The 18,363-nt window shown below is 47.4% G+C and overlaps 1 protein-coding gene across 1 annotated transcript; it reads left to right on the forward strand.

Moving 5' to 3' along the window:
• The first annotated feature begins 3,779 nt into the window (after window positions 1-3,779).
• LOC135398307 (Na(+)/citrate cotransporter-like) lies at window positions 3,780-15,807 on the forward strand. Its single transcript, XM_064629727.1, has 14 exons — window positions 3,780-3,855; window positions 4,482-4,594; window positions 4,675-4,824; window positions 5,087-5,570; window positions 6,526-6,597; window positions 7,482-7,554; window positions 7,686-7,805; window positions 8,300-8,416; window positions 9,226-9,306; window positions 9,957-10,064; window positions 11,658-11,826; window positions 12,834-12,995; window positions 14,264-14,401; window positions 15,455-15,807. Exons 2-14 carry the CDS (start codon window positions 4,490-4,492, stop codon window positions 15,626-15,628), a joined length of 1,953 nt encoding a protein of 650 aa, XP_064485797.1. The 5' UTR covers window positions 3,780-3,855; window positions 4,482-4,489; the 3' UTR covers window positions 15,629-15,807.
• Window positions 15,808-18,363: the final 2,556 nt, after the last annotated feature.

The raw sequence follows: 18,363 nt of genomic DNA on the forward strand, positions 1-18,363 counted from the left end.
AACACGATCCTGATTGGCTGACTCTTAATTGTTACGTCGCGTCGACGAGAGCGGAGGCTTCCGTATCTAGGCGGTGTTGGCTCAAGCATGTATAAGCGGCGCGTGAGCTGAAAACAAACAAACAAACAAACAAACAAACAAACAAACAAACAAACAAACAAACAAACAAACAAACAAACAAACAAACAAACAAACAAACAAACAAACAAACAAACAAACAAACAAACAAACAAACACAACAAAACAAAACAAAACAAAACAAAACAAACAAAAAGGCGCGGGGCCTTTTCCATGTCATGCGAGGATCGTGTCAGCCGTCCGCGACTGCTTTTGGTAACAGTTTTTCTAATCCGACTTAGCAGTTATAATACACTGCAGAGCGAAAATATATTGCAAGGTGACACCTGGTGGACAGCTTGACAGATGAGGCAGGCTTTCGAGTCACGTTAAATGTCACCTCATTGCTCCTTTAAGGCCACACGGGCCAACTTTTTAGACCAATTTCGTCTCGTGTCCAACAGCATGAATTCCTTTCTCGTCGGCTGCCTTACTTCGAGATTGTTGTTGCTGTGTCGCTACGAAAAACGTGGTACGTATATGGTCAAGTCCGCCTTTTCTTTGAGGCCCACCAGTAAATAGAGCATCTGCGCAGGTAGCTCCAAGGACATGCTGAAGACTGGAAGGTAGTGGGTTCGAGTCCTACGACCTTTTGGTGCTTCCTGAGGTCTGCCATTGTTTGCCGCAGACTTGCCGCACGAATGCCGGCACAATACCTCCTGAAGTCGTCCCAGGACGCACACTAGTCCCCTGTCTCGCCGTCCCTGACGCTTCTTTATCTTGTCACGTCTCTATGCCACTCAGAATGAAAAATAAGGGCTCTTGCGGCTCAGCGTTATGTGCCACGAAAGCGCAGCTTCACCGTCCTGTACTTTAGAACCAAAACAGAACCTCGAAAGGACGCACGATCGATTGACGTTTGATTGACCGAGAAACAATGCACCACTTTCGCAGAAATACAAACCGATAAAAGCCGAATATGCTACAGGTGTTTTTAGACGCACATCACGGATGGGAGCATCCGGGCGAAGCCTGGCTCTACGTGTTTTCTCCCCGGTTCTTGGGAACGGGTGAGTGGATTTATTCCACGTCAGACGAAGACTTCGATTTTCCCGTCGTTGCCAGACGAGCTGGGTGGCTGTCTTTTTACCTTTGCATGCAGTTTTGTTCGCTTGACGCGTCTTGCCGTGGCCCCACCCGTTCAGGCCGCAGAAAGGCCATTGGCAGGCAATCAATCTTCCTGAAGAATGCGCCTTGGCCTCCGATGGCCTCAACCTCCGTATTGGAGTATAAGTCTGCTATAACTAAAAGAAGTCCGCCGTTTTTGACGGGAAATCGTTTTACGGTTTAAGGCACGTTGGGGAAGCGGCCAAAGTGATCGAATGCAGGAAAGGAAAATAAGGAAGAAGGCGTTTCAGAAAAGTTTCGCGGTGTATAGCCTTCGCGCAGCGCAAGAAAAGTGAGAGGTTTCGCGCTGTGGTACAGGTTTTTATTTTTTGTTTGTGGTCGCTTAAAAGGTTTGAGCATCTCGGTGTCGGCTTCGAACACTGACGTGCTGAATACGAGAGTATAAAGAGTTCTTTGATTTCGAGCTAGCACCCTGAAGCAACTGTGGCCATAGATAGTGTACAGACGTAGACAGATGGAGAGAGGACACCAGGAAGGCGCCGGCTTCAGGGAAGACTTCGGATAGCAGAGCTGGTGGCAGGATTTGAACCCGCCACCTGCCAGTGTTTAGCATGACCTCGAAGCAACAATCGGATGCTGTATCCACTCAGCCATGCCGCTTGTGCGCAAGGACGAAGATTTATTCTGCTCTGCGCGAGTTAACCAGATACGGACTCCTCAACGCAGTGTCGCTCCGAGTGATGACGTCAGAGGCGACTGAGCCTCACCATCAGTATTTCGAAGGACTGCGCCATCCCTGTAGCTTACTCCTTTCTCCGTCTGTCAAGGCCGTACCCTGATTGGTTGATCTTCAAATAAGGAGAGAAAATGTTTCGGGGTGGAGCATGCGCATTGCTACATGATGGACCACTTGCACGAACGTTGAGGTAATTCCTTAGCGGCGTCCTCAGTAGCTTTGGCAGCGCTCTGCGCACGAGCAACAGTGCGGACTGTAGCACGTGCTCGATGCACTATCGGAGCTACTTAAGACATTACTGAGGAGCCTCCTGGAACTGGGCGACAAAAGGAGACTACGCCAACGAAGCGATACAACCAAATACAACGACCACGTGTGTGGCGAGTTGTCTCCTTACTTAGGCTATAGTAACGTGGCCCCTCTTCTGTCAGGGCGTATTCTCGCTCCGAACTCCGGTACCCATTAGAGGAGTCTAGAGCCGCTTCAAAGAGCCCTTTCTTGTTGCTTCAGTCACGCAACTAACTCTGTCGCAACTAACTAAAACGTCGCCGCAGTCGTCCGCTCTGTTGGAAGCTGACTCGGGACACCCAAGGGCTGCTGGGAGGTGCTCCAGCGCCTCCTTGACTGGAGGGAACGGAACGGGCTGCGGTAGAGTGCGATTCGAGAAACAATCAGATGACCCCTCGAACCGCACTACACTCTAAGGGGGCCCGGGGGAGCCCAGGAGGAGCGAGAACATGGCGGAAAGAGATTATGTTCGATGCTCATTAACCTCTCAGGAGGCCTGGGGGCGGAGTGAGGACACGGCGGAAAGAGGTGACCATCGAAGCGCACTAAGCTCTATGGAGATCTGGGAGCGGGGCGAGAACATGGCGGAAAGAAATGACCTTCAAAGCGCTCTATGCTCTAAGAAGCCTTGGGGGCGGAGCGAGAACACGGCGGGAAGAGGTGACCCTCGAAGCGCACTAAGCTCTAAGCAGCCTTGGGAGCGGAGCGAGAACACAGCGGTTAGTCGCCCTTGCTCGTTTGCAACCGTGTACATAATGTTGATTAATTACGGTTTTACATTGATCCAAACAACAACTCAAAGATGGCGGTCGTACAAGTTCATATCCAGTGGCGTCCCTGGCACTTTACAGCGAAGTCTTGCTCGCGTTACAGAACAAAACGAAATACTATGCTATAAGCCGACTCGAAAACGAACCTAAAACCATTTCGCGAATACCGTCACTTTTGTTTTTCTTCGTGTGGTCTTCTTTTTTCCCCCATTAAATACGGCGTCGTATTACTTCGCCCTCCCAAGAAACAGACTTCCTTTTTGGGGCTCCTTGCTTTTGAGATTTCGGTTATAGGGAATCTTATGTAATTTTCTCCATCGATTTCATTGGTTTCCGATTGCTGTATACAACAGCGCAAATCCATCACTCTAAAAGCCTTATGCGCGCCATAAAATGGCGGTGAGACCTCCGGGACACACCACATGTCACGAGGAACCACAAGGGTTTTCGATTTCCGACGAGTTTTTATCGTCTTCGTCGTACAGTTTCCCACGAAGGCTGTGCTAAACCTGATCGCGTTCCACGCTGAGGCTCGGAGGCGACCCTTGTTCTTATCCGGACACTGGATGTGTTGTCTGGGTGTTTTCCTTAGGCACCGTCGGGAAAATGTCGGCACAATTCCACGTGAAGCCGGCCCAGGACAGCGCGATAGCGCGCGCACGAGCAATATACCGCCACACCGGAAGGCACGCAGGGAGCTCGACGATACGATCGTGAACTAACAATACCATGCCAACCGAGGAACAAGAGGAAGAAGAAGCCACGTGACACCAAGCGTGGTACTCCCAGTATTCCTTTCGATAGCTACTGCATTCTTGCTGGGAGTCACACTTTTCCTACGTCGTTCCTCTTGCGCTACTGAAGCACGACTGAAAGGTACGTCCAGTTCAGTTCGAACCGAAGCGAGCACATACTCTGTCAAATGAAGACTTTTGAATTCGGGGACACAATAGGAAAATTTCTGACGTACTGGCCCCGGCACTGTTTTTTTGCCTCGATGCTTGCTGCAGAGGTCAGCGCTCTCAGGTACTCACCACTGGGCTGTACCTAATACACGAATACAAATGACGACTGATACGTAAGAGGGCTCGTGGTCCGATATAATGGCCTGGTACATCGTAATCGTAACGTACAACGTAATGGTACATCGTAAGTCAAGAGATGTTATCTGAACATCTACTGTCTGACACTCGATCTAACGCGGTCTGTGTTCTTGGCCGATTCACCCAGCCTACACCCAATGGTTTTTGCATTGAAGTGTCGAGTGAAGTTGGTCTTGCAGTTTTTCGGCATGCACTTAAGGTTAGATCTTGCATATCGCAGACACAGGACGTGCCGAAAGAGTAATTTTGCTCTTGTAGTCTGTATCCAAGAGCCTGTGTGATAGGGTCACAGTGGCTGAGTATAATGTTCCGCAGTATTAGAAAAAGGCACAAAGTAGTATGTAAAAAGTACTCAATAGTACGATGTAAAGGCACCTTTTATTTTTAATCTTTTGGTAGACACCTTTATGGCTTCTCCCGAACCAACGACGACGATTCGGGGATGGCTGCGGATACTCCTCGGGCACTGCATGCCAGTTATCGTCGCCCCCATGTTCCTTATCGAGGATGAGGTGAGTGAAACCATGGTATCGATGCAGTTCCTGGATTTCAGTCCTTACGGACATCTCCATGTCCTTGCATGTGCAACCAGAGGCTATGGTGTGTGGGCGTCTTCCTGTGGATGGTCACCTGGGATCTCTTGGAGACAGTCCCTACAGCCATGGCCTCCATGCTTCCTTTTCTTCTATTTCCACTCCTCGATGTAGTGGACGTCGAGGAGCTTGCCCAGGCGAGCATGTCGGTTAGTGCCACTTGTCTTTCAACTTTGCTCCAGAGTCACTGTCAACATAGCCAGCTGGGATAAGCAAGGTCTGATCGATAATCGACATGACATAGATGTCACGCCCGAGATTGCGCTCCACCAAATCACAGATTTGCTTTCAGCGGCCGTGGAAGGAAAAGTCGGCAAGAAAGTCGGAAGTGAAGAAAGCAGGCGTCGAACAGGCTTTCTTTTGGTCTAGAGTTGTTTACATAGCACGTATGCCCTCCTTCTCCTCTTCCAGGACAACTTAATCCTGATCCACTTGGGCACCGGCATCCTGATCGCCTCCACGGAAGATACACCTCTCTCCACCCGTCTGTCCCTCTACCTGCTCGACACTTTCGGCTGTAGCATGCGAGCCATCATCTTAGGCCTAACAGTCACCACCTTCCTCAGTACCCAGTTCTTCATGGGCGGAGCCACGACGGTGTTCATGTCCTCCGTGGTCGAAACCACGGTGTTCGAACTGGAACATGACATAATCACCGCTACTATGGCAAAGGCGGTTCAACAGCGGCAGCGTACGGTGAGGACCACTCTGGAGGAAGACTGCATCTTGACACCGATCAGCGTGGTCTTCATCTCTCCGAGGACGTCGACGACGGCGTCCGGAGCGCCGTCGCTGAGTACAGCCGATCCCGTGTCAAGGACACTGTTGGATGTAACGCGAGGGAGGAGTTCGTCGGCTCTAGTGGACACAACCTTTTCCTCCGATACTCCTGTAGGTGAGTTGGGCCTTTGGAGCAGAATTACGCCCTCCGCATGCCCCGTAATAAGTCCCGTCAGGATCATCATCATAATCATCGTTAAAATAAAGTTATTGTTCGTCAGGACGCGGCTCGCTCTTACGGTTCAGACATGTTAGCCCGTGCGACAAGTCGACTCACCAAGCTGCCGTCCCTACGATGATACGAAAAATCTGGAACGCGTCCTTCTCCATTGGCCGCAGTATCAGCCCTTGATGACTCATTTATTGAACTCGAGCAACTTGAGCGAGTCGACTCTTTTGGGTGGACAATAATACGCGTACAACGGCGCGACTCTCTTGTTCGTTATCCCCGTGGCAGTGACTCCTGTGCTAAAATTCGAGGATTTGACACTAGAGATGCCCAAGACTTGACGACGCCCAGCAACTCCCCTCTCGATGGCGTACGATGACTCTCATAGGTCACGACTCCGGCTTGCGGGTAGCACGAGTTGAATAAACGAACACAACCTATTACATCAGCCTCACTCTCGACCTCTCACTTCGATAAAATTGCTCGATGGACGGCCATCGCTTACCAGCGCCCTAATGACAGTTCTCACCATTCTGGACAAAGTAGGACTTTGGTCTCAACAGCGACGCTCGTCATTATATCTTTTGGTCTAGCAATTATTACCTCTAGTAATGATGTAGAGTATCACCTATCGCAATGAAACATCACAATCATCATCATTAGAATAACGCGTTGTTGCCGTTGAAGCCGAACTGGATGTAATGTGGTCGTTGTAAGCGTAACTCGAGACTGCTATAGTACTTGGTAAAATTGAGTAAGTTTCGGTTTCGTGAAGAGTAAGTGACGTTCTCATGCTGGCGTCCTTCCCGCGCGCGTTGCACAGATGTTGCCAGACTAGTCAGGTCGAGCGCGTCTTTGTGCCACATTCGTTACATTTCGAATTTTCACGTGACTTCGGCAGATCCTAGACTACAAGGAAGTGAGAGCGGGACGTCAGAGCACAAGGCCGAAGTGGATGTGGATCCAAGTACTGGTAAGACCATAAGAGATGCACAGGTAATGAAGGAGCTCGTCGGTTATCGACAGGCTTCGGGAGTAAACTTCCCGATAGTGTTGTACCTCTGAGGAACGTGTTGTATTTGTCACAGACGTAGAAGCTAGCGTTGTCCCGTGTAGTGGGCTGTCATGATTGCTTTCATTACATTTTTCGAGCAACTGTGTTCACCAGTATAAAAACATGCGTGCCTAGCACTACGTTCAGCTCATAAACACTTCCGCCGTGGACGCCTCGGAGTCTGCATCGTCTTCAACAGAGCATATCGACAAGCAGAACATTATCCCGTGGAGTAGGTAGTGCGTAGTAAAGGAAGACCGTTCGTTGCTGACAGACTTTTGACGCAAACTTCACGATACCCTTGCAGCTCTGCGAATCGGGGTACATCTGCCATATAGGGTTGTAGGCACCAGCTCCGGTGGCGCAGCGGTAACGCGTGCGCTTGGAGACTGGGAGGTCCGCGGTTCGAATCCGCGGGCCGGCTGTGCCGTCTGGGGTTTTTCCTGGGTTTCCCTCAGATGTGTAATAGGCGTATGCCGGCACAGTTCCCCTGAAGTCGGCCCATGGACGCAGCTATCCTCCCCCCGAGCGGATTCTGCTCGGTCTTCCACTTCACCCTTTCCTCTCCTCCTCTCCACCACCTTTCCCTTCCCGAGAAACATGCCACCTAATCAGGCAGGCAGACCTCTCGGGTTCCTCCCAACGACACTCCTCCTCCTCCTCCTCCCTCCTCGGGTTGTAGGCGTGTACTGTGCTAGTATACGTTCACATGAGGAACTAGATCCATAACTTAAAAGCTCGAGACTGGGGGACAGTGGGGACAGTTTGGGGAAGTGCGATGAGAATTTTGCATACTATTTCAGCCAAGCCCAGCAAAAAGCGAAATTCGATCCTCAGACGGCCCAGCGTTGCCAAGCTGATCGCGGTTGAGTCCGAGTAAGTAATTTTCTCCTTGCAACGTGTCACTCTTTCGCAGTCTTTATGCTCGGTTGCCAGAGCCATACTAGTACCATATATCTTCGCGGATCTTCCAGTTTTTGCGCACGTTCTTTTTTTTTTGTTTGCAGACGCTTTCAACAGATCAAGAAAGCTCTCCTGATCAACATCGCTTACTGCGCTAGCGTGAGCGGTCTGGCGAATATTCCGAGTAGCATGTCGGGGATCTTTCTGCGAGACCATCTGCGCTAGTAAGACGTCTATATCGAACTTGTCGTACATATATGACGCACATATGACGTACATATGACGTGTCTGTGACGCCTTAACACATGTACAAGGCGTCGGAGACGAGCTTTACTCTTGATTTTGAACTGTAATCTTTGCCAGTCTTTCCATGATACGGCCATAAAAGGCGTACTTTATGGTCTGATGTCTGCGCTACAGCTATATCTAGACGCTATCACGTGCTCTGCAATATCACGTGTAGAGGGCGACACCTTGGTCGACAGTTTTGCGCGCAGATATAGCTGTCTTTTTAATTTTCGTAATTACTTCAACCATATGAAATAGCCAGCCTCTACCTGCAAGGTACATCCTGCTGGGAGACATAACGGACGTTCGCATAACGTTCCAGATATCAACGTATGTTCCACTACGTCCCATGTACGTCCGATATGTGTCCATATGCGCGTTATTCCTGTTCACCATCATTAACACGAACGCTCCAATTCGTCTTTCGCAGTGAATATGGCTGGGACGACTTCTCTTTCATATCGTGGATGGCAGTCGGTCTCCCCATTGCATCTGCATCAGTTGTTGTCATCTCATGCCTCATGTATTTCTGTTACCTCAAACAGCAGTAAGTGGACGGTATTCCTTGCAATAATACACGATGAAAGATGAAGGTCACTGAAAAGGTAGCCAGCTGTAGGACTCGAACCCTCATCTTCTGGTAATTGAGGCTTTGTATGTATTTGTCGCTTCTATGTTGTTCCAGCCTCAGAACATCAGTTCTTTCATGAACAATACACTCTTGATACATAGTCCAGAAGGAAGTAAAGGAAACTATTGCCGAATATAATCTCTTTCTAACGAGGTTTCTAACGAGGGCATAATTTTCTAAGGTTTCTCACGTATCCTGATAAGTGTGATTTTTGTTGTACTCCTTCAGGTATTGCTAAAAATGACTTGCTAAAAATGACGAGCATCACAGTAAGGACCGCAGTCCGAAATTTCGGGTTGCAGCACACGTTATGTTATCAGATTATCTGATGTATTAACAAGTCATCATATTTATAGTGTAGCCTAGAGACAACGTTTAGAAACGATGCGCGCAACAAAAATGTATTATGCATACACCAATTAAAAACAGCACAAAAAAAACAAAAATCATATAAAGGAAGAGGGGCTGCAAAAAGCAAACTTAAAAATAGCAGCCGGACTTAAAGATGAAGCACCGGCAGTTGCCGTGACTGACAGTGTAAGGGTTTGATTAGATTGCACAGCCTATGACGTCTTATTTCTCCAAACTGGAAATTAATTTCATGATGTTAGAGTGTGAGATATGTGCAAGGCACAAATTCTGGAGAATTCAGAAAACAGATGCCATAATTAGTCCAGTTTCTATAAGTAGCTGCGATTTTTTCCCCTTTTCGATTTCTGTTGCAGCGAATTGAAAGAAACCGCAATGTCTGAGGAAAACATCTTAGAGGTGATCAAGAGAAAAAGGCAATTTCTAGGTCACTTCAGGTGAGACCCGTTTGCTGTCTGTCATTGTAGAATCTCACAGTATGGGATTTCTCTTTCGGCGCAAGCGTTTCTGTGCACGAGTCGCCAATAGGTCATCTCAAAATTTTTGACGAGAGACAGGTGACTCGCCAGGTCCGAACGAGACTCTGTAGAATTGCAGGTCTTGTAATATTTATCTCGTTTGTGCTTTAAATCTCGTGCGATAAAATCGTCGTCGAGCGTCGTTATCTATCAAGGGGGCACCAAAGCGTAAAAATTTATTCTCCTCAAGGAGCAAAAGATGCTTGCTGTTACCTTGACAGCAATACAAAAGGCCCGTTCCTTTTGTACTGCTGTTGAGGTGACTTCATCTTTTATTGCGCGCGAATAAATTCGTACACTGTAGTGGACCTTTAAAGCAACCGTTCGAAGCCAATCTCTAAGTTGCTTCTACATGAGATGTCGTCCGGAAATCGCCTGTCATGGCGTCGCCCGAGATCTCCCATAAGGCATAGCGCTGTCCACGAACGAGAGCAAAGCTTACGAAAATCGCGACGAAGCAGCACTTGCTCCGACGGATAAGTCCTGTGGCCAGCTGGAACTCAGTGAAATCGCAACCGACTGTTTTAGAGGATTCCACGTAAACGTGTGTGTCGGCCCCGTCTGTGCAGGTTGAAAGAATGCGTTATCTTGGTAGCCATCATGGCTCTAGTCATTATCTGGATATTTCGAAAAAGCAACGACTACTTCATAGGCTGGGAAAAATACCTCGGCATCAAGTAGGTGGACCTTGGTCATTCAGTGTCTCACGACGATCTTTAGCTGCAGCTGATCTTAGCAACAGCCTAGCAAGTAGCAACGTATTCTTGAACGATCCTCGGCTCTGCCATTCACTCCAGCCGCTCCTCTACACATACGGCGAACCCTCGTTAATATGACCCCCGATAACCTGACATACAGCCCCTGTTAATATGACAATTCCGCATTATGACCAAAATTTTTGGGAACGAACATGGTCATAATAATGACGGTTCACTATATGCATGTGACAAGACGAATGCTGGAAGGGGGACATCGCTGGAGGAAACGTCCAGGCGCATCATTACAACTCAATGGCTCCTCAAGTAAAGGAAAGCTTCGTTTCCTCCGCTCATGGGATTCGAGTCGAGGATCGTTTAAGAATACGACAGTTCGACTATTGCAGCGGCTTCTCTGTAGGTTTCGGTTTCAAAGCGCGTATACTGATTTAAGAGCAAGTTATCTAGCTCGCGACGGGCGACCAGCCGTCTTGCCTACATGCGTGCGTTTTGTGCGCGCATGTAACCCTGCGACACGCGGAAACAAATATGGGGGCAAGGATTTAAAAAAAATATACCCCTAATAGAACGGATGTCATGCAGAGTTCCATGAGCGCGACACGTGACACGGGAAATGTGACAGTGTTGCTGTCGAAGGGGCTATGCGGCCATGAATTGACTAAGGACCTGGATTCCTTCTGGAGGCCAGTGAAGTCCCTTCACAGAACGAGAGCGAATTACATCAGCTACAAAAGTTCGTTAGGCTTCTCCCGACAGAGGGTACATCAAAGTATTCAGACAGTCCTGGGCGGTTCGGTCCAACCCCACAAGCCAATCAACTTATCGTCAAACGTGAGGAATTTAGACACGCTATCTTAGACTCGAATAGTATTGGGTAACGGTGATGCTGCAACACCGACACACGCACAGAGACAAGGGACAGAGACACAGAGAAGGGAAGACACTATTCGCCTCTCCAACTACCTGTAGAGGCGCTCGCGTCGTCATCAAGATGGCGGAGAAAAGAATGATTGCCGATGAATAAATCAACCTGCTTCGTGCCTTCTACGAGACGTGTTTAAAAAATTTTAGAAATAACGTAAGTCGCGTGTTGTTCCCCGCCGTCTACGTTGTTTTCGTATAGATCTTCCCCTTCACATTGAATATCGTTCTCCGCGGTATTTTTGTACTGTGGAATTGAGCAGTGCTTTTGCTGTTTCAGTTCTGTAAGCCGGTAAACTCCACCACATATGAAGGGAAGTTACGGCAGTTTGGGGTCAGCGCGAAACATACCGGTAGTCTGCTGTGACACTCATTGAGTGCTTCTGTTCTGGTCGGCTAGGTGGCGACCAGACAGTTGGAGAGGCGAATATGGTGGCGACGCCTCGTGCAGACACAAATTTTTGACAACGGGGGGGGGGGGGGGAACTGCGAGGGTCGTTTTCCTCTTTCCACATGCGCTACTATCGCAAGGAACGGAGTTCGAGTCGACCTCCTTCGATCTTTGGGATTGAGCTCTATGCCATATCGCTTATGTCCGATCATGTGCGCTTTCTTACGCCCTTGTACTTTCAGGGACACCCACGAGGTGACGCTAGTGTTCATGGTCATTGTGTTGCTCTCATTCATTCCCGAGAAGGTGACTTCGTCTCCCATTATTCCATGGCGGTATGCCTCCAGAAGGATTCCATGGCGATCCGTTCTCACCATCGCTGGGGGACTCTCTGTGGTCGAATTGCTACATGTATGTGACGCCATGGCGATTCTGCATTTCATGGGACGACTACATGATTGTGTCTGAACTAATTTTTCCCACATAATTTTTTTATCCTGCACTTTGATCCCGGCGCCCGGTACACACTGTTTAGAGACCTCGCCGAGGATGACCTTGTGCCAGGCCAACGAATTATTTTTCGTGTCTCTGCTCACGACTGAAACCATAGCGTGCAAAGCTGAACCACTAAAGCTTGGACAAATGGAACTAATAAATGGAACTAAACATCCTATCCTTGATAGTCTTACAATCCTTGATTCGCAAGTCCTTGGGCCTCAGAATCGCTTGTCCTAGAGTTCTTAGTCTTACAGTGCCTGACCTTCGTCGTCATTCCCTCATAGTACAATCCCTCATCTTACAGAGCCTAGTGCTTGATCTCCTAGTCCTAGGGTCCCTCATCTTGCCTTAGTCTCTAGCTCTTGATTCACCAGACCTCCTAGAGCCCCTACTCAGGAGCGGCCGTTTCGAACAGAGATGAGTGGGGCCCCTCTGGCGGTCGCTCGAGTCAAAACGGCCATTACTTTCTGTCAACCACGTGACTTACTTTTCAATTTAGGTTTACATCGCTTTGATACGCAGGTCAGTGTCCGCGTAACTATGCCACCGTGTTCTTCTATGTTAATCTTCGGACAACACAAGATTCACTCGGATCTATACCTAAATTTATTTTCCGTCCATGGAGGCCGCCATATTACTTGGGTCTCGTGTGCGGTCACGTGGTAGACAGGCATATCCCACAATCCTACGCGCCGGCTCTCCATAGAAAACCATGCGAGGGGCCGCTCCTGTGTTTCCTTCCTCCATGTAGGGTCCCATGTCTCACAGTCCCTAGTCTTAGTTTCTAAACCTTGGTTCTCTAATCTAGAGTGCTTCGTAATGTATCGTTTGTCTCAGTCTAATATAAATCTTATAATTTTATCTCTTATATACACAGCTGTATGTGTTTTGACTATATCTATATTAAATCCTTCACATAGAACAAGGGAATCTCATGGTTAGTGATACAGAAATTGATGCAACTGCCCGACTTGACGCCATTGGCAGCGCAAATTGGTCTCTTGGTCGCTTCGTCCTTCATAACTGAGCTGCAGGGCGAAGCTGTGGTGGCCAAGCTGCTTGTTCCCATCGCATCTCACCTAGTAAGTTGCTAAACTTTTGATGAGCCTGCTTATTGAACCTGATTACCTGGAACACCCTGACATGACAGGCACGATGTCTTCCGCGCTAGGACGTTCCAGGAAATGCTAGGGCAGTGCGGTGTCCAATGTACAATTGCATGACGCCTGCTGTCCATAGAGTCGAGTTAAGGTCTCGTTCCATCCATACAATGCTTGCGGTTCGCATAAAGTATAAACAGTCATTGCGGCATGTGGATCGGCGGCTGACATCAACATAGCGGATCGGTAGGCGACAGCAGGTTGCCGACGTTCTCGGCCGCTTCCATTCTTCAACGGCGGCATCTGCATTGAAAATAAATGACTGAAGAATGTGTTCCAGTAACGGTTGTAACTTCTTGTTTTCCACGCACAGATAACAACTGAAGCTTCTAGAAATTCAAAAGCAAGGCCGTGTCTTTGCAATATGCTTTCGGGACCGATGCAGATATGAAAGTGCCAATGAGAAAAAGCTCATCACAGCTAGCAGGGCATCAGATTGAGTCGCCTTTCAAGATGAAGTGTTCTCTTTAATTCTGAAAATTCGTATTCTTCCGTCTCCATTGTGTGTAACTGGTTTTGGCCTTCTCTTAAATAATTTTGTTTACCTCACTGCGAAAGAAAGAGAGGACTCCGACTTAACCTAACAAACAAACAACTTTCAACAAACAACGATTCCAGGAGCTTCCTGGGTCCCAGTCTTTGCTTGCGGTGTACGCGTACTACGATAATGCGGTGACCTTGGCATGCGAGCAAAGACTGGGACGCAGGAAGCTCCTGGAATCGTGGCACATACGCGCTGATCCCCTGCATTGTAACAAAAACCGTGGCCCCCTTCCTGAACAATACTGTCATCTCCTTAAGTAGCGACTGGTTGTCGGCTCTCCAGCTCAATCTTGCACTGATGATGCCCGTCGTATGACAGGCGAAACGTCTGCTTAAAGTTGTTTGTTTGTTACGTTAAGTTGGAGTCCTCTCTTTCTTTCGTTATGTCATCTCCCGGCTTTTGGAGTATTTTCGCATTTTACCTCACTGCGTTCCTACGTATGGGTTATTCGTATCAAATTCGTATCAATAAATAAATAATGATAGGTAATTAAATAAGAACACGGCAAACAAATACCACGCCTGACAATTAAGATTCTACACCTACATTCTCGGTTCTCGTTGTCTTGCTTCGAGCCCTCTTGACAGTTCTGTGGTGCGTATAGCTCTGCTGGATTGGGTGGCACTACAAAGCTTCACATGTGCAGGCCGTCTTGACCAACGTGCATCCACTGTACTATGCCCTCCCTGTAGCCATGGCGTCCTGCACATCGGCGCTGTTTTCTGCGCCGGGAGCTACCATTGGTATCGTCGCCGCTGCTGCAGGCATCCACACAGCAGATGTGGTATGTCATTTTGATCTGTCTTCACCTTCTCTGATGATTGTTCTAACTTAAGGGAAGTTTAAGAGAAATTTGGTTACAGGTCGATCTCCTGCAGTTCAAGAGGGCCAGTGCATATCTGGCAAAATCGTGCCATACTCTAATAATGTTGGATCCCAACTCTGACACGATGAAGTGGTGGGGTAGCACTTTTTAAAGTTAGACCTGCTTCTGTGCCCCCTTTTCAAAGAATAGTTTGGGGGCAAATGGGCATGTACTTAAGCGTTCTGGTGTTCACCCGGTTATAGCGAAAAGTTTATCGACAAAATGCACCCCACTCGGCGTACAATACATATACGCAGGGAGAATTTAGCAGCCGGTACACATTTCGATCATGTCACAAGACCAAGTCGCATATTTTGCAATATTTTGTTATTATTATGTGTTACCATGCAGAGAACAATTTTGCCTCACAGATTTGAAAAGACTATCTCACTGTACATGAAAAGATGTGTCTTGCGTGTACAGCTTACTTTATGGTAAGATGTATGGCAGGATGATGCACATGTGCTAGTCATTCTGCTTGCTAGCCCCTGCGTTTTGCGCTGTAAACGTAAGGCCTACAACCTGACATACGACCCCAGTGCTGGATCAAAAATACCTAAGAGCATTGACGACAGAGGACACGCTCTTCAATTCAAGCAAACGCCCTTATAGCAGCTGGTTTGCCGTATACACATTCTGTTGCTGCTTTCCTTTCCCCATGGCAAATTCTTCCAGAAGCACCCTAACCCCGAATTCGACACGGCTCTCCTTTATTTGAATTAAAAAAAAACGGAAGCTTCAGCTTCTATCCCAGCACTTGGGGCTTGACCGCTTTCAGAGTTTAACATGATGGCAGTTGATGTTCTGAGACCAGACCACATAGAAAGGACAGATACATACAAAGCCTCAAGTGCTTAAGAATTTAATGATGAAAGAAGTAAGTCATTCCACCTGGCTAACCTATTCAGTGACTTCCTTCTTTCATCATTATTTTTTTTAGTTTCGTTTGGTGCAGTCTCCCATTTGTTGCAGTTGCAAGTGGCCATGACAATGAAGTTCTTCTCTCTGCTGTTCATCATCACAGGCGTGAACATCATCGGCAACGATGTGTTCAAGTGGGGTGTGATTCCGGTATGGGCCACAAACAACACTTCGCGGGTCGTGACGCCTCGTTCTCACCGCGCCCAATCAGCGTCTATCTCGTGACAACCACCCGCCCTCTATCTCTACTACTAGCACTTGTTACCGTGTGAGGGTTGACTTCTGCGTGCCCACGTTGTCACGCTTTTGTTAATTATATTAGTCCTGTGTAGGTAACGTTGCACGAATATATCGTTTGATCTGTGCCACGAAACCACAATGAAATATAGTCTGTTCTATACATTCCAAAACCAGACCTTGATTGATTGACTTATTGACTAACTGATTGATGGATGGATTGATTGATCGATGGATTGAGTGATTGATGGATTGAGTGATTGATGGATTGAGTGATTGATTGATTGATCGCTTGATTGAGTGTCTATGTGTGTGGGGGTACCGCTGGACCGTGAACGAAACTGACGGCTGTTGAATGTGTTTTCGCAATACATTGACCATATGGCTTTTGTAGGAGTCACAGTAAGGTGGTCACCGCAGTTTGACCCGCCACTAGAGAGAGCCGTGCACGCCGGCCCGGTGGCTTGATGGGAAATGTCAAGTGACCACTGTACCTCTGTGCAGGCAGACCTCACTCTTTTTCTCCATTTCCCCCTCTCCTCACCACCACCACTGTGCTTTCAATATGGCCGCCCCCTTGTTAGCCTGCAACAGGGAGGTGTAGCGTTCGGTGATCCGGTTTTCGGCGCAGAGGGCGAAACGCCCGGGGATATTCATTGCAAAACGTGGACCATCGGAACGGTCACCATCGATGAAGTGTCTGAAGAATTGTACATTAAATAGGGCTCCGCGCACCATACGTCTGAACAAGTTGAAGATCCATGAAACCAAGAAACGGACGCAGAGACGAGGGTCAAGATAGAAACACATCTTGTACGTCATTCATGGCTAAAGGGCTCTGGAGTTCATGCAAAATGAATGTTTTTTTAATGCGTTCTAATGCCCAGTGTTTCAACGCCCATTATACTATTTCGTGTGTCATATAGTTGCATATTTTTGCATATGTCTTCCTGATCGTCATATAATACGACTGTTTCATTTATGACATATTTCAGCGCTATTTGGTTGCATATTCTTTCGTAGTTCAGCTCCCTTTGGTTGCATATGTCATATATTTGTTATTTATTTAACGATTGCCTTTCCCTTTGTTTTGCCACTGCTCACGTCATTTCAAACGGGAGGTAATCTGCCCAAAGCACACGTTCCATCTACACGCTTATTGGAATTACATTGGAATCATTATCACACGTACGTTCCGACTGTTAATAAGGAATGTGCATTTTTGTTCGTACTACGTTTTTTGACAATTTATGTAATTATACGGTCCCAAGGTACGTAAGAGCTTCAGGAGTAATATTCGAGGCATCATAATATTTCTACATGTTTTTCGGTCTGCATATTTGCATGCATCTTTTGGACAATTTTTGTGCATTTGTGCCTAATTTATTTATTTCCATAACCTCAAAGGCCCGAGGGCATTACATGAGGGATGGGCGAAGGATAGCAAGCACACGAACTTATTCATGGCATTCTGCAGTACCACAAAGTACCCCCCGGGTGGGTTTCAGAACAACTTGCCCCCGGCATTAAGGAGCGGCGTGTGGTGGCTTGCGAGAGGCTACATGGAGTGGCGGCACACGACGCCACCAAGACCAAAGAAGCCCCTGGCAGCTCCAACGGTGCGCAAGCTCGCGCTGACTGACTTGAGGCAATAGAGGTCCAGCAGTGGAACATTACATGAATAGGGTATTCACTGCAAACAGTGCATCATACTGTGACCTGCTTGAGGACCACTTTGAAGCCTGCAGTCAGGTCAAAGCTTGGTAACTTGCTCACTCGTGGTGTGGTGTGGTGTGCTGCACCACGACAACGCCCCCTACCCCCACCCCCAACACGCCACCTATGACAGCAGAGAAAATCGCGTGTTTTAAGTGCATTCCGCATCCGCCATACTCGCCGGATATCTCACCTAGTGGTTAGTGGTCTGGAGACCTAAAAAGGGGCTTGCTGCGGAATGAAGCTCGGTATAGACGAAGACCAGAAAGCGGTGGTGCATGCCTTGCTTCGGAATCAGTCACAATATTTTCTTTTTCTATCAAGAAAATTCCATACATACAAGAACCCGGTGCATTGGGTGAAGCGGTGGCGCACATGTGTGGTAAAGTGCTTTATATGATGTCTCCAATATCATGCAGATCAAAAATGACCAAATGATCAAATCTGACGCAATGTTACACACGGGGTCCAAACAAACTTTTTGATCGAATTGGAGCAAGCCACTGATGCAACAAAAGCACGCAGTTGTTCAGATGTCATCGCTACAGGGCATTTGCCACGATTTCCTTTTCTGTAATCTGAATAACACATACCAGTAGAAACTGCTTTATTCAAATTGAAATTTATTTGTGTTATGTACGTTGCTGATGTTAAAACTTTGCAGCAATGCAAATAATTTCCTGCATATATAAAAAAGATGGAGTCTCGCACAAAGTAATTTTTTGACTTATTTTAGCCACATATTAAAAAGAACAAAGTGCAGATATTATAGCTCAAATTTCAGATAGGTATAAAAATTAATTATTGGATTGCACTGCAGGCTCATAATGTACAGCATTTTTTTGGAATATATTTGAAATATTTTAGTTTGCAATTCACAATTTGAAAAATTGTCAGTTGAGTGAAAACTATATTTCTCTAAGCTTGTCGGAAATTTAACATCCATGGTACGTCCACGTGACGTATAAATTGAGATCAATATTAATGTTACCTTTTGGATACATACA

The sequence above is a fragment of the Ornithodoros turicata genome, chromosome 6, assembly GCF_037126465.1.
Source record: "Ornithodoros turicata isolate Travis chromosome 6, ASM3712646v1, whole genome shotgun sequence".
In the NCBI taxonomy this organism is placed as follows: Eukaryota; Metazoa; Arthropoda; class Arachnida; order Ixodida; family Argasidae; genus Ornithodoros; species Ornithodoros turicata.

What these genes read in the sequence shown, in the direction of transcription:
- LOC135398307 (XM_064629727.1), top strand. Translation starts at nt 4,490, where the DNA reads ATGGCTTCTCCCGAACCAACGACGACGATTCGGGGATGGCTGCGGATA. An exon ending in TTGCCCAGGCGAGCATGTCG is followed by an intron (nt 4,825 to 5,086) that starts GTTAGTGCCACT and finishes CTCCTCTTCCAG; the next exon opens with GACAACTTAATCCTGATCCA. An exon ending in GGATGTGGATCCAAGTACTG is followed by an intron (nt 6,598 to 7,481) that starts GTAAGACCATAA and finishes ATACTATTTCAG; the next exon opens with CCAAGCCCAGCAAAAAGCGA.